The sequence below is a fragment of the Denticeps clupeoides genome, chromosome 3 (genome assembly GCF_900700375.1).
Source record: "Denticeps clupeoides chromosome 3, fDenClu1.1, whole genome shotgun sequence".
In the NCBI taxonomy this organism is placed as follows: domain Eukaryota; kingdom Metazoa; phylum Chordata; class Actinopteri; order Clupeiformes; family Denticipitidae; genus Denticeps; species Denticeps clupeoides.
Genome location: NC_041709.1, coordinates 144,788 through 157,736, shown reverse-complemented (window position 1 = coordinate 157,736; position 12,949 = coordinate 144,788). Strand labels below are relative to the sequence as shown.

The following is a 12,949-nucleotide window of genomic DNA, read 5'->3' as shown; positions in this document are numbered from 1 at the left end:
AAAAAAATATGTTAAAAAGGCAAATAAATATTGTGCGTGTCAAAACGACCTTGGCACTTATTCATATGTGAGCCAGGTCATCAAATAGGTCATTTAATCAGACTTGCCCAGTAGGCATGCACCATGCCTAGGTCAGATTGAACATATACATCTCTATCACTAGCTCAGTTATGATCCAAACACACGGTCTCACATCTGCTATCAGCACAATTCCTGGCTGTGTCTCCCTGACCTACATTCTCAGCAGCCTGGTTACGTAACCCATGTTGTGTTGAGCTTCAGCCTGAACGTCAGGCGTGATGAGGGATTTGCTGCAGGAATTTAGGGTGCGAATGCATACTTCACCACGAGTACAGACAATGGACAAACAAAAACCACAGTGCACGAATGCCATGGCATAATAGACTGCAGACGTTAATGAATGTATGTACAGTATCTGGTGAATAGGATGCTTTCATTTACAAATCGTTGCATAATCAGCATTAAATACCAGTTTCGCATCAGATTTGAGGGACTCTAACCAGGCCCAGATTGTGACTAGGCCAGAGACTCTACAAAAACACTCCATCCACGGCATCTAAGAGTCATTTATTGGAATCTAAAGAGTGAAGATTGAAGAAAGTGAACTAAGCAGGGACTTCACAGCATCAGGGAGCTGGTGTTAACGTTGTAGTGGGAAGTCTTCATTTTGTTGTGTGCCACTGACCTGGTCTCTCCAGCAGCAGTGATGGCGGCTGCACAGCGCCGTCTGCAGATGCAGCACTGTGACGTAGTTCAGCCCCACGCCCCTCCTTCAGCCCGTTACTCAACCCCTCTCGCAGCTCTCCACGCCACGGCTCTGTCCTCCCCTTCGCTCTGACCTACTTTCCCCTGACCTGCTTTTGCAAGCTTCCACATGATCCAAATGAGGGGAGAACGGGCTGAAATAGAAAGGACACTGCGGCTGCTGCTGAATGTCACCTTGCCATGCTAATAGATGCTAAAGCCACGATAAAGGTCCTGTAGACAGCAGGTGCAAATTTTCTAGCTCACACTTTCATAACCAGTGCTTTATTCAATACAAAAATAGTTTTGAATGGTTTGTTGCAATAGACTAACATTTAACCTGTTGTCAACTATCAGCGTTACATCCACGAAGCGTCCACGAATTCATGTGTTTATGAATAGAGTGCACTCATGATTCAAGAATCAACAAATTGCGTATTAAACCAGTTCAATCATTGATTTTTAAGTGAGTATTTTACTACACAGCACACGCTGTCCATACGTATATAAAGTCGTATTGACTGCCCTTGAATATTAAATATTCATGCTTATTATAAATTCTTAATATTAGAAGCAATGTCAGGGTTGAGCATATGCCCTGCCATTCAGGTGTTTTGTTTTTTTCCTGATCTAGAATGAACTGAATAAATAGGCCACTGTTACATCAGGCCCGGAATATTCCCTGTTGCTCCTCACATTTCAGTTAATCCTGCATGATGGGGAAAAGCAGGGTGCTACAAAAAGAGTACAGCAAAAACGAACACAAAATGAAAAATGTGAGAAATGTAATATTTTATTTTCTTTGTTTATTTAAACATAACCCATCATACATTACTAAACCCTTTGTACTTTACTCCAGCGCTACAGAACTGAAGCTGGAACCAACAAAATGCTTAATTCATTTTTTACCATTTAACCATGAAACGACACACATTACATCAGAGTACATAAGAGGAGTAAATGGGCGAGGTTTGTAAATACACATATAAGCACATTCTGGAGATACATGGGGATAAAAGGATAGAAAAAATGTAACTAAAAACATAATAATAATAATAATAACACAACTCAAAACATAAAATATTGTCAAAGAGAGAAAAACTTTACATTTATACACAGTAGCCAGTGGCAGGCACCTAAAAGTGAAAAACTTGTAGAAACCCAATAACACAGTGCAGGAACGGGATTCAGCAACCCAACATGATAAACCTTACTGAGGGACCAAGTGTGGACTGTCAAGAAGACAGGGAGGCACATTTTTAAAGCAGGCAAGATAAAGTAATTTGGTGACTGCTGGCCATCCCATTTTAGCCACATGGTTTTCAAATGAATATTGTTTGGTGAACAGTGGTGAACACTTTTGGGAAAGCCTGACAACGAGGTTGTCAAATTCTGAAGTCCCAAATGTTTCCAGTACAAGCTTTCTGAGGTAGAAACAGGAAAAGGACTCCTTGTGATATGCTGTGACATATTCCAAACCACTGTTCAGAAACATGTGGCTGGACAAGGTAAGAGGTACCTGCTACAATTCCAATAAAGGCTGAGAAATCAACATGACCAATGAAAACTAGCCATAAAACAAAGCTGTGGCATTTCATCTAGTTCCACATTGGACAGCACTGGACAGCACAAGCACTTACTTACAGATATCCTTTTTCTACTCAAACTTGTTCTGTTTTCTTGGTAATGTTCACTTTTTTCTGTTTTCTTCATAAAATATATTTTTCATATAATATGTAAAATTATGTCACAGTAATATACAGTCCAGGATTGTGTGAGATGGATGGAGCAAGGAGGGAAGTGAAATAAAAACATCCGAGAGAACATTTGAGAAATGCAGCCAGAGACAGTTGGCCAGTTGAAGACAGTTGGCCAATGGTGAACCAGGTCACCATCCACCAGCTCAAAGCCAAAACATTTCCTTATAACAATCATACCTTGTCTAAGTGCTACCTTATGTTTTTGTGAAAGTTCTGCCCCATACAAAAAATACCCAGACCCAAAACCACATCGAAATAACCAAAACCAGTCACGTAATTTGATGCCCCTCAGTTATGTTAGGGATGGAAAGTGGACACTGGTCGTCATAGATTGGTTGTTAGAACATACAAATTTGAGTGGTTATGGTATGTTGGGCATGTAACAGGACGTCCTGCAGCATTCTCATTCCCGCCGCTTGCCACGACCACCATGTCCACTGCAGCCTTTCTTTCCAATGTCCTTCTTTACCTTGTCTTTTTCTTGAGACGGCCGCTCTTGCTGGCTGCTCCCTCTTTCATGGGTGCCATGGTCAGCCTCTTTGCTGAGACTGTTGGTCCCTTGCTGTTGGCTAACTTGGGCAAGGGCCAGGTAAGGATGCTGAGGTAAGTTTGGAGATGCAGCTGTGGAGGATATGGAAGGAGTGACAGGGGTTGTTGGAATGGAAGAAGGGACATCTTGAGGACCATTGGACAGTGCCCGATACTTAAGCCGCAGCTTGTGAGGAAGCGCTGTGGTCTTCAACTCTGACTGGTTCTCCCCACTTTGGCACGTGACAACAGAGGGAAGAGGAGAGAGGGATGCCAGTTGATGCATTGCTGAGAGGTAACCTCCAATCTCTGAAGAGGACGATGAAGGTGATTCATCATCCGTGGAAGCATCTTTGTCTGAGCTCCGGGGGTCTCCATCACTAGAAGAGGTGTCCTTGCCTGAAGAGAAGTTCTCTTGATAGAAGCCATCTGCTCTGGGTCTACCTTCATAGGTTAACACTGGTGGTTCCTCTTCCAGGGTACTGAGGTAGGAGGTCTGGCAACTGTAGAGATGAGACTTGCCTTCTTCATTGCTTGGAAGGAGTTCTGGAGCTAAAGGGTTCGAGTTGCATTCCCCCTGAGAGACTTGACTCTGATTCCCATGCTGTTCTTGCTGGAGTTGAGCTGCAGTTGCATTCTCATGACCATTGCTGTGCTTGTACGGTGGCGAGTCTAAGCTCTTTCCTGCAAGCTGCTCAGCTACTTCTGTAATGGTCTCCAAGCTCTCTGGTGGCATAGATATACTTTCACCACTCTGGGTAGCATGGGGGGCAGGTCCGTTGCGCTGAGGTTGTATTGTTTTCTGCTGTTCCATGTCCTCGACCCTCTGGTGCTCAACAGGATAGGACGCACTGCTGCTGGAACGATAAAGAATGACGCTTCGCTGAGTAGCAGTGGACTGTGAAGCAGAACTTGCCCCAGATTCCTGTTGCTCCATGTCATGAGGGTGATGAGAGTGCAGGCAAGGTAGGCTATGGTGAGAGTTGAACATCCCGTTCAAACCACTGGTCTCATTCTGACTGAGGTCCATCCTTGCACTCTCATGCTTAAGGTCGTAGTTCATTGGCTCTGGACTGTCACGGGATGACCCATCGGACATGTCAGATAAGGAGCCCCGAGGTGAATACTTTAGCAGCTGTCGTTCTCCTCGGCTGGACTGTTCCGTTTCAGAGGAATCCGAATTCATCATGACTTGAGAGGCACTGGAGTACCCACTGCTGGAAAAGTAGGGATTTCCAGATGGAGTGCTAGCACCCACAGAAGTGCCACCGGTGGCTCCGGCAGAACTGCTGCTGATCTGCTGACTCTTCTCCATGTATGAGGCTGTGCTGATGAGACCAAACCTCAGCTTCAGCTGCAAGAGCTCAGTCTTCAGACGCACATTCTCCTCGTTCAGTGCCATCACTCGGTTTTCTAGCACCATGTCATTGAGCCGACGCTTTTCACGTGAGCGCTTGGCTGCCTCGTTGTTCTTGCGCCTTTTCTCCCAGTAAGATGCATCTTTTTTCTCATCGGAGATGAATTCACGCTTGCGTCGACAGGTCATGTTTGGTTTGGGTTTGACCAAGCGGTTCTGTCGAGGGCTATTGGAGGTTTGGGAGGACAGGAGACTCTCGTTGAATGTATTATATGTCTCTACGGGTTCCAGGTCGACACTAGTGTTTGTGACGTGAAGATTCAGGCTTTCCATTTTCCTAGTGAGGCCAAAGCGGAGAAATGGTTCTCAGTTGACATTGATGGTCGAAAATCAGCCTCAAAAGAGACCAGGGCTCACAACAGGTATACTTTTTTTTTTGGGGGGGGTTCTGTTCTAAATGGGATATTTAAGGAAAGGCTTTTGGATGAGGTCCTTCTGTTCCTCTTAAGAGGAACCTCATTGATTTAGGTGATAATCCTCAGTCCCCTTTTGAGAGAACGTGTACAGCACTCAAGTATCCAAATTAGCCAAAAAGATGAGAAAGAGGTGGAACTCTATGTAAAGAGTCATTTAACAAATATTCAAAGTTCGAGTTCAGACAACAAATAGATGAATGATTTCTCTTGTGTTGCTGGAAATTTTAGAAAACCTCACGAATGGCTGAAGCACATCTGCAAAGACTGTTGGATGCTGGGTAACAGAAGTTGTGTGCTTGATAATCCGGCTTGATGCTAGCTCTGCAGTTTTGATCCAGACATCCTCAATGAAATGCAGGTCACTTTGTCTGGTTGAGGATTGTTCGTTGGCTCAGCAGTCTCTCCGGCTCAGTTCAGTCTTCTTGCTCAAGATGAAACAGTCTGTAGAGAGGCAAATAGATAGTGATTAATTTAGTTACTAATTCATATGAATTTGTTACATGTTTTTCAATGCAAATGACTCCCCTGTGAGATCCCGTCTACTGAACATGTTACCCACGAGGTTAAAATGCAGGAAAGGACATTTCGGAGAGGTTTCTGGGACACAGGTCAGCAGTGTTCAGCACAGTATAATGTTGTATGCTGCAGCACTCTTGTGTAAGATGCTGCACTATCACATAACCACAGGCACCTGACATGGAGCCAACACTGCAGAGCACTAGGCTGAGGGAGGACAGGACAGTCCCATGGCTTTTGGCACAGCATCGCCCAACACATATTACAAATGTTTCAATTCTGACCTGAATTCAGATTGGACATGCACTCAGCTGTCTCTGACTTCTGCCAATAGGACTCATGTTGTCCAAGTTGTCTTGAGTGCAGAGAGTTGGAGAGTCAGTGTTATGTCAGAGGTGTGTTACACAATTCAGTCTCTGGAATTTGTCTTTTGTCTGCATCTATTTGGGACAAATTATTAAAATTGATAAGTATCAATGTCAAATTACATGAAAATATTAACTCTTTGTTATATTGCAGCCATTTCCTAAAATCATTTAATTTTTTTCCCTCATTAATATACACATTTCGCAGATTTTTTAACAAAGAAAAACTGAAATATAACACGGTCCTAAGTATTCACACCCCTGGGGCAGCTTTTTTATTTGGTGCATGGCTACGAAGAACGATATGCAACTTGTGTTATGTAAAAACACTGTCTGACCACACGTAAAAGTGACACATATTTCCAACATTTGGGAAGTCCCAGCTACTCGGAATGATTTGCTGGCTCGCCTCGCTTTCAGGGTGCGTGTCAGAAGTTGTGGGGGTTCCACCCCATTATTGGCCTGCTTTTCCTGGGTCTGATGACATGTTCTCATTATCTCATGGGCCTGACAGCGAGTTACATAACCTCTCAGAAAGCCACGCAGCTCAGCGCTCCTCACAAAGCCACCCATTCACTTCCAGCCCCGGGAAGGGGGCCTGGCTGCGGCAAAGAATGGGCTCTATTCACGGTCAAGCCATCAGTCTCACTGATCATATCCAGACCACTAATCCCAACCGTAGCCACGTCTGTTTCCACTGAAAAACTGGGCCACTTCCACTTTTACCAGGGAGACAGCCTGTCCCACTGACCTAAAATCACTAAACACCGAGCTCAGGCTTGACGCCGTGCCGGAAAATAGGTCAGTAGGACTGCGAGCGCGAGCAGGGAGAGAATTAGTGTGCGCTCTAAAAATAGGTAGTGGGATGGGGAGGGCTGTGGGAGGAGCACGGATAGCACCCCGGTGGATAGGGAAGGAATTTTAACAGCACTGCGGTATTAACAAAGAAATAAAAAAAAAAATCCACACGTCAGCACGAGAATATCGGATTATGAGAACACATCCAGCCCCCGGCTCACCCGCTTTTCATTGCCAGGGTTTATCGTGGTAAATAACCTGCATTGTGGGAATGACACGATTCTAATGTTTCACATGGTCCAGCGAGGAACTGATGTTTCATAAATGTGACGAGTTGCATCCTGGCAAGGTGATAGCAGAGTTGATGCTGGGATGCAGCCTCAATTGGAATTGAATCGCTGTGCCAGGTTGTGATTTTAAGGGTGTTTTTTGCCATATTTTGCACTCTCTAGAGCAACATTTCCATTGAATAAATGAGCCTCTGCACTCCAGGAATCTGCCTTCTCCTCTGCTGCATGCAATTTTTGTTATTCATATTTCCACTGTATACTGTATTAAGAATATAACAGTATTTACTGTCATCCATGTTAATTATGACTTTGCACTGTGTATACACACACCAACACACAGTTGTCATATAAATGTATGTGATCAGATACACAGAACTATAACTGCAAAATGCATCAACTGCAAGAAATAAAGTTCAAATGAAGTGTGTCAAGTTTTTATTACCTTGTAATAAATATATAAATACCCCGACCATGCTATTAAGGCAAGAACTTATTCAGGTCAGTGGTACAATGTATGACCTACACAATAAAACGAACTTGAATATCAGAACCCTTGACTTTCAGTAACTGAAGCACAGCTGACCCCTTTGCCTAAAGCAGCTGTGGCAAATTGACCCTGTGACCCCTGCTCCATGAAGGGGATCTGAGGTCAACCTCAGACACGTTCACACTTGTCCTACACCACCTGTCCACAGGGTTATGAAACAAACACTTTGCCAGGATTTGTCTGATAATCTTGGATTAAAAGTTTGTGGAGACGCTGACAACTTGTCTGACCTACATTTCAGGACAGGCCGCTTTAATAGCAGTCCTCTTTCATTATTCTATTTATTACAACAAGCCGCCAAATATTAGCCCGCTCTACAACTGAGTCTGAGACTGTATCGCGATATTTTTTCAAGCGGAGGAATGAAGTCATAATGAAGTCATGCTTGGAAGTGGCACTTTTTTGCTCCATGTTCCTGGTGACTCACCAGACCCGGCCAAGTTCTAATAAATCGAATAAATTCCTTAATAATAACCAGCAGTGGAACAATGCCCGAATCTGTCCACGTGTGAAACCCACGGTTGATGATGATGATGATGATGATGACCGAATAGCATGAATGAGCCCACGTGACCGCTCCGAACTTGATCGAAAGCGAACATCCAGCGACACGTGTTCGCTCTTCTTTTCTCCTCCGTGTGAATTCCGGTGACCGGCCTGGTGTCCCCGGTGACCGGCCACCCCGCGCCGAGCGGGAACAATAACGTTACGTTACGCGCTTACGTTACGACTATCCGCGTGTAATAACCCCCCCCCCCCCCCCACATCTAGACGTACAAACCTGCTTCGGGACGCGGTGCTCGGTGCTGCTCGTCCTCCGTGTCGCCGTGTTGTGTCGCCGGAGAGCAGAATGTGTGTTAGTAGGTCAGCGGTTGCGTAACTCGCGGCTCCTCCGGCTGCCGCGTCACGATCCGGCCCCTCCCCGCACAGTCCGAGTGGAACTTGGAGCTGTTACACAATCCTGGAGTTACATCACTTATTACGCGTATCACATTTATTACAAGTCCAGAAGTTCGTCCCGCTGGTGGTAGAACCTGCTCCTGCGCTGCAGCAGGGATGGGGAGGAGGTACCCGAGTCCAGACGCCACTCGGGGACCCCACAACCATAAAGTCTGTTGGAACCTGAGACAGATTCCACGTTGAGTGTCCGCAAGTTTGACCAGAACCACCTGCAGATCTGATCTGGTGGCGACCTTGACATTTGTGGGGCTTGTTTGGTCGATTCTTCATTTCTTTCTTGTCTGGTGTGGCATAGTCAGATTTTGGGGTGTTCACCACAATACCATGAACTTTTAGTGGCTGTGGCTGCTGAAGGTCACAGAAGACCACAGTGGAGGTGACGCAGGGACTGGTCAGCTCCGCCACCTTCCTCCTCCTCCTCCTCCTCCTCCTTCTCTTTGTTCTGCCGCCGACGTCCGTGAACTTGGCCGCCCCTCCCCCCTGCTCCGGAGCAGCCCCTCCCCCTTCTGTGTCTGCAGGGTTCCCTAGGCAACCGCCGCACGGCCTGCCTAGCAACTGATCCCCCGCCCCGCCCCCCGGCGCAGAGGGAGGGGCGTAGATGCGGGAGACAAAGGACCTGATGTGAGTTGACTATCCGGCTGAAAACGGGGGAAAGCGGGGCTCCGTGTCCCCCTGCCACCGAAGGTCGAGCTGGTGGCCCAGTGACAGGGGGCGAACGCTGAGAAATGGCAGATGTTGCTGATGGACGGTGCGCCCCCCGGTGGCCAAAATGACGCCAGTTGATCGGCTCCACAGAGGCCAGGCTAGTCCTTGGTGCCGAATAAAACGCTTCCTCAGCTGATTGTGCAAACTAGCAAATCGATATGTTTCTGCCCTGCAGCTTAATATAGCCGGAGAAATGCTGAAGTTGTAGATGTGGCTGGACGTCCTCCAGCTTCCAGCAGGGGTGAAGGCACCACGAATTCTGAGTCAGCAGCACTGTGCATGGAGCAGGTTTTTGACAAGTCGGTGAGAAAATGAAAAGCACTGGCCAGACTGGAAGTGAAAGCATCTTCCCAGTCACCACCATGAGCTCAGATTAGACAAGATGAACTTCTGAAGGAACTAACGTGGACTCAAGGGCAGGAAAAGGAGCAACTGGCATGGGAATATTTTACAGCAATCCTGAATATACATTTCTCTAGATAGATACACTTCATTGATCCCAAATGGCCTGTTGAGACTGTTAAAATGTGGTTGAAACGATATTAAAATAATGCTATAATCAACAATATTCACCAATCATTCTTTTACTGTAATTATAAAATGAGGGTCAGGTGAAGGGAAGAAACATACAGGGGACTAATCATGGTATATGTAAGGTATGGATTTACATAAATTAATAAACCAAAAAAGAAGTGCCAACTCTTGAAGAAGGGAGACCAACTAGCCTTTTTGTTGGTGTGTAATTATGATTACAATTATGATTACAGGGGCAGTGGTGGCCTAGCGGTTAAGGAAGTGGCCCTGTAATCAGAAGGTTGCCGGTTCGAATCCCGATCTGCCAAGAGCACCGTCCCCACACACTGCTCCCCGGGCGCCTGTCATGGCTGCCCACTGCTCACCAAGGGTGATGGTTAAATGCAGAGGACACATTTCACTGTGTGCACCGTGTGCTGTGCTGCTGTGTATCACAAGTGACATTCACTTCATGATGTTTTTGTAAAACACTATATTTAATGATATTTTTATAGAGGTTTTAATAAGAGGAGCCTGACCAGTTAAAAGTTCTCCATTTAAATTAAAGTAAAAGTACAAAATTATTTACCTTCAAATGTACATAAGTACCAAAAGTACAAGTACAGCAATTCTTTAAGTCTAATTTTAATTTTAATTAATTTTAGGTCTAAGGAATTTGTCACTTCTGACATAATCTGACATAATTTTTTTTTACTCACTTTGCCACAGATAAGTATTGAAATGACCATATATTCACATTTATGACATTTATCAGACATCCTTATCCAGAACAACTTACAACCAGTAGTGACCAGGATAGTCCCCCTGGAGACACTCAGGGTTAAGTGTCTGTGCCTTCAGATCACATTTATATTTCGGGATGGTAGTAGCCTCGTCTATGAACCAGAAGACCCAGGTTCAAATCCCACTTACTACCATTGTGTCCCTGAGCAAGACACTTAACCCTGAGTTGCTCCAGGGGGGGACTGTCCCTGTAACTACTGATTGTAAGTCGCTCTGGATCAGGACGTCTGATAAATGCTGTAAATGTAAATATTTTTGCCACGGAAGTCTTTGGAAGCTGAATCTGTGAAAATTGTCGGACTGAATGGTAGTACTGAACTTGAGTTACTGATGATGATATTAGATGATATATATGGTCTATGCATTTGAAAAGACTGTAAATATTATAACCTATTTCTAATTTGACCTGTTAATGCAGCGCAAGTAAAATACCCACCTCACTCACCAGTGAAGAAAAGATGCCACCGACTCGCAGGGCCAGTGGCGCAATGGATAATGCGTCTGACTTCAGATCTGAAGATCCTAAGTTCGACTCCAGGCTGGCTCGTGCATTTGTCCCCATTGACACAATTTCCTGCATTGTTACTTATTTTAAAAAACGGTTTGTTATTTACATAATCAAAACAAATCAATAGTGATTCCACCGTTGATCCTGATGTTTGTTGATCTTTGAAGTAAATCTGAATTTATGGGAAATCATCTGGAGACTTTTTCAGCAACTGATGTTACATTTACATGGTTAGTTAATCTCTTCCTTCCACAAAACGTAGATTAACATATAAAGCTAAACTTTATAATTAAAGAACTATCTGGTCCACTTGTTCAGGACATGATTAACATCACCGTTAATGTTCATGAAATAATATTGTTCATGATATTCACAATGAAACAATTTGGTTTTATAGTACACAAATACCAACAGTCAGATAAAATAAAAAAGTCTGCAGGGGCAGGGTGGTGAAAGTGAAGAGTGTCGTGGAGAAAATCTGCAGAAAAACGTCTGTTAAAGAAGTGCAGCAAGCTTTGTTTATGCTGAAGTCAGCAGTCATGGGCCCCATGGACCCAGCCTGGGGACTTTATCCCAATATTTCAAACAATTGATTTGTCCCAGATCACAAGTCCATTCTTTGTTGGGTTGACTACCGAGTTTCTCAAGGTGTGTTCAACGGAGGTTGCCACCCAGGCCATTACTGTTCATGTGTACAAATATGAAATCAGACCCAAAAGAAGAAATGTCTGTCTGGAACTGTCGTCATAAATTGTTTTCTGATTATGAATGTTTATGAAAATAGACATTCATCTCCTTCTCGACTCACATCAGCAATCTTTCCCGCTCATGTAGATTCCTTCTCTACAGACGAATCCGCCCTTATCTGTCAACACAGGCCACCCAGATCCTGGTCCAGTCCTTAGTAACCTCACGACTGGTAGTAGCCTAGTGGGTAACACACTCGCCTATGAACCAGAAGACCCGGGTTCGAATCCCACTTACTACCATTGTGTCCCTGAGCAAGACACTTAACCCTAAATTGCTCCAGGGGGGACTGTCCCTATAACTACTGATTGTAAGTCGCTCTGGATAAGGGCGTCTGATAAATGCTGTAAATGTAAATGTAAATGTGTCCAGAAAGAGTATGTCTAAGTATGAGGACCAATTATGTAGCTTCAAATGAAATGTATTAATCCCGAGAGAAATTCCTTTGCCATGTTCAGCACAGCAAAGATAGAAAGAGAGCAAAAACGCTGTAGTCATGAAAATTTAACAATGTAAACAAGCAAGTACAGTTTAAGTTATAAAAATTAGAAGGACAGATGTGCAAACAGGCCTACAGTGATTCCTAGTAATAAAAAGAATAAAAATCCACTCTTGAACTACATGTAGGTCTGACGGCTACAGGAAAGAAAGATCCTTTATCGTAGTTTAGTAGTTTTGTAAAAGCAGTAAGTGCAGTTTTTCATCTTGGCTACGACATGCAATAAGTAAAACGAATTTATGAAAAGTTTTGAGCTGCTGCACCCGTTCACGGCTCAGCTTTTACCTCCGCTTCCTGCTTGCTGCTTCTCCCTCCACCGGGGTCAGTTGAGGTCGCGCTCTCACCACGCTTGAACCGGGGGCTGGCATAACATAATTAATTATAATTCAAATATATTCTGAAAATTCTGCTAAAACAGTGAACCTCCCAGACTTTTTGCCGAATGTATGTTAAACAACAACAACATTTATTTCTTATATAGCCCATATTCCCATATAGTTGGTCTCAATGGGCTTCAGGCCTACAGTTGATACCTGTGATTCCGCCCCTCTGCAGCAGCGTTTTGTATTTGAGTTTTGAGTTTTTAATTTCACTGTTTTCGGCCATCGAGCCTGGTTTTGTTTCTGTCCTTAATAAATCCTTGTTTCTAGAATGTCCCGACTTCCTTCCCCCATCAGCTCGCCGACGTGACAGAGTGATAGAGAGAGGGAACCCCTTCCAGGGTAGAGTGAGCCTGCAATTGGTGTCCAAGAAGAGAAAAAGTCCTACACCTCTACCTGTACCTTTCTTCATGTGATTCTGCAGTTGCATC

The 12,949-nt window shown here is 44.5% G+C and overlaps 1 protein-coding gene across 1 annotated transcript; it reads right to left on the bottom strand.

Annotated features, from left to right (window-relative positions):
* Positions 1-1,540: 1,540 nt before the first annotated feature.
* nfil3-5 (nuclear factor, interleukin 3 regulated, member 5) lies at positions 1,541-8,627 on the bottom strand. Its single transcript, XM_028974492.1, has 2 exons — positions 8,184-8,627; positions 1,541-5,327 (listed from the first exon to the last, which is right to left on the bottom strand). Exon 2 carries the CDS (start codon positions 4,741-4,743, stop codon positions 2,929-2,931), a length of 1,815 nt encoding a protein of 604 aa, XP_028830325.1. The 5' UTR covers positions 4,744-5,327; positions 8,184-8,627; the 3' UTR covers positions 1,541-2,928.
* Between the last annotated feature and the right edge of the window lie 4,322 nt (positions 8,628-12,949).

Excerpts from the sequence above, each read along its gene's own strand:
- nfil3-5 (XM_028974492.1), bottom strand. The coding sequence starts at position 4,743 with ATGGAAAGCCTGAATCTTCACGTCACAAACACTAGTGTCGACCTGGAA.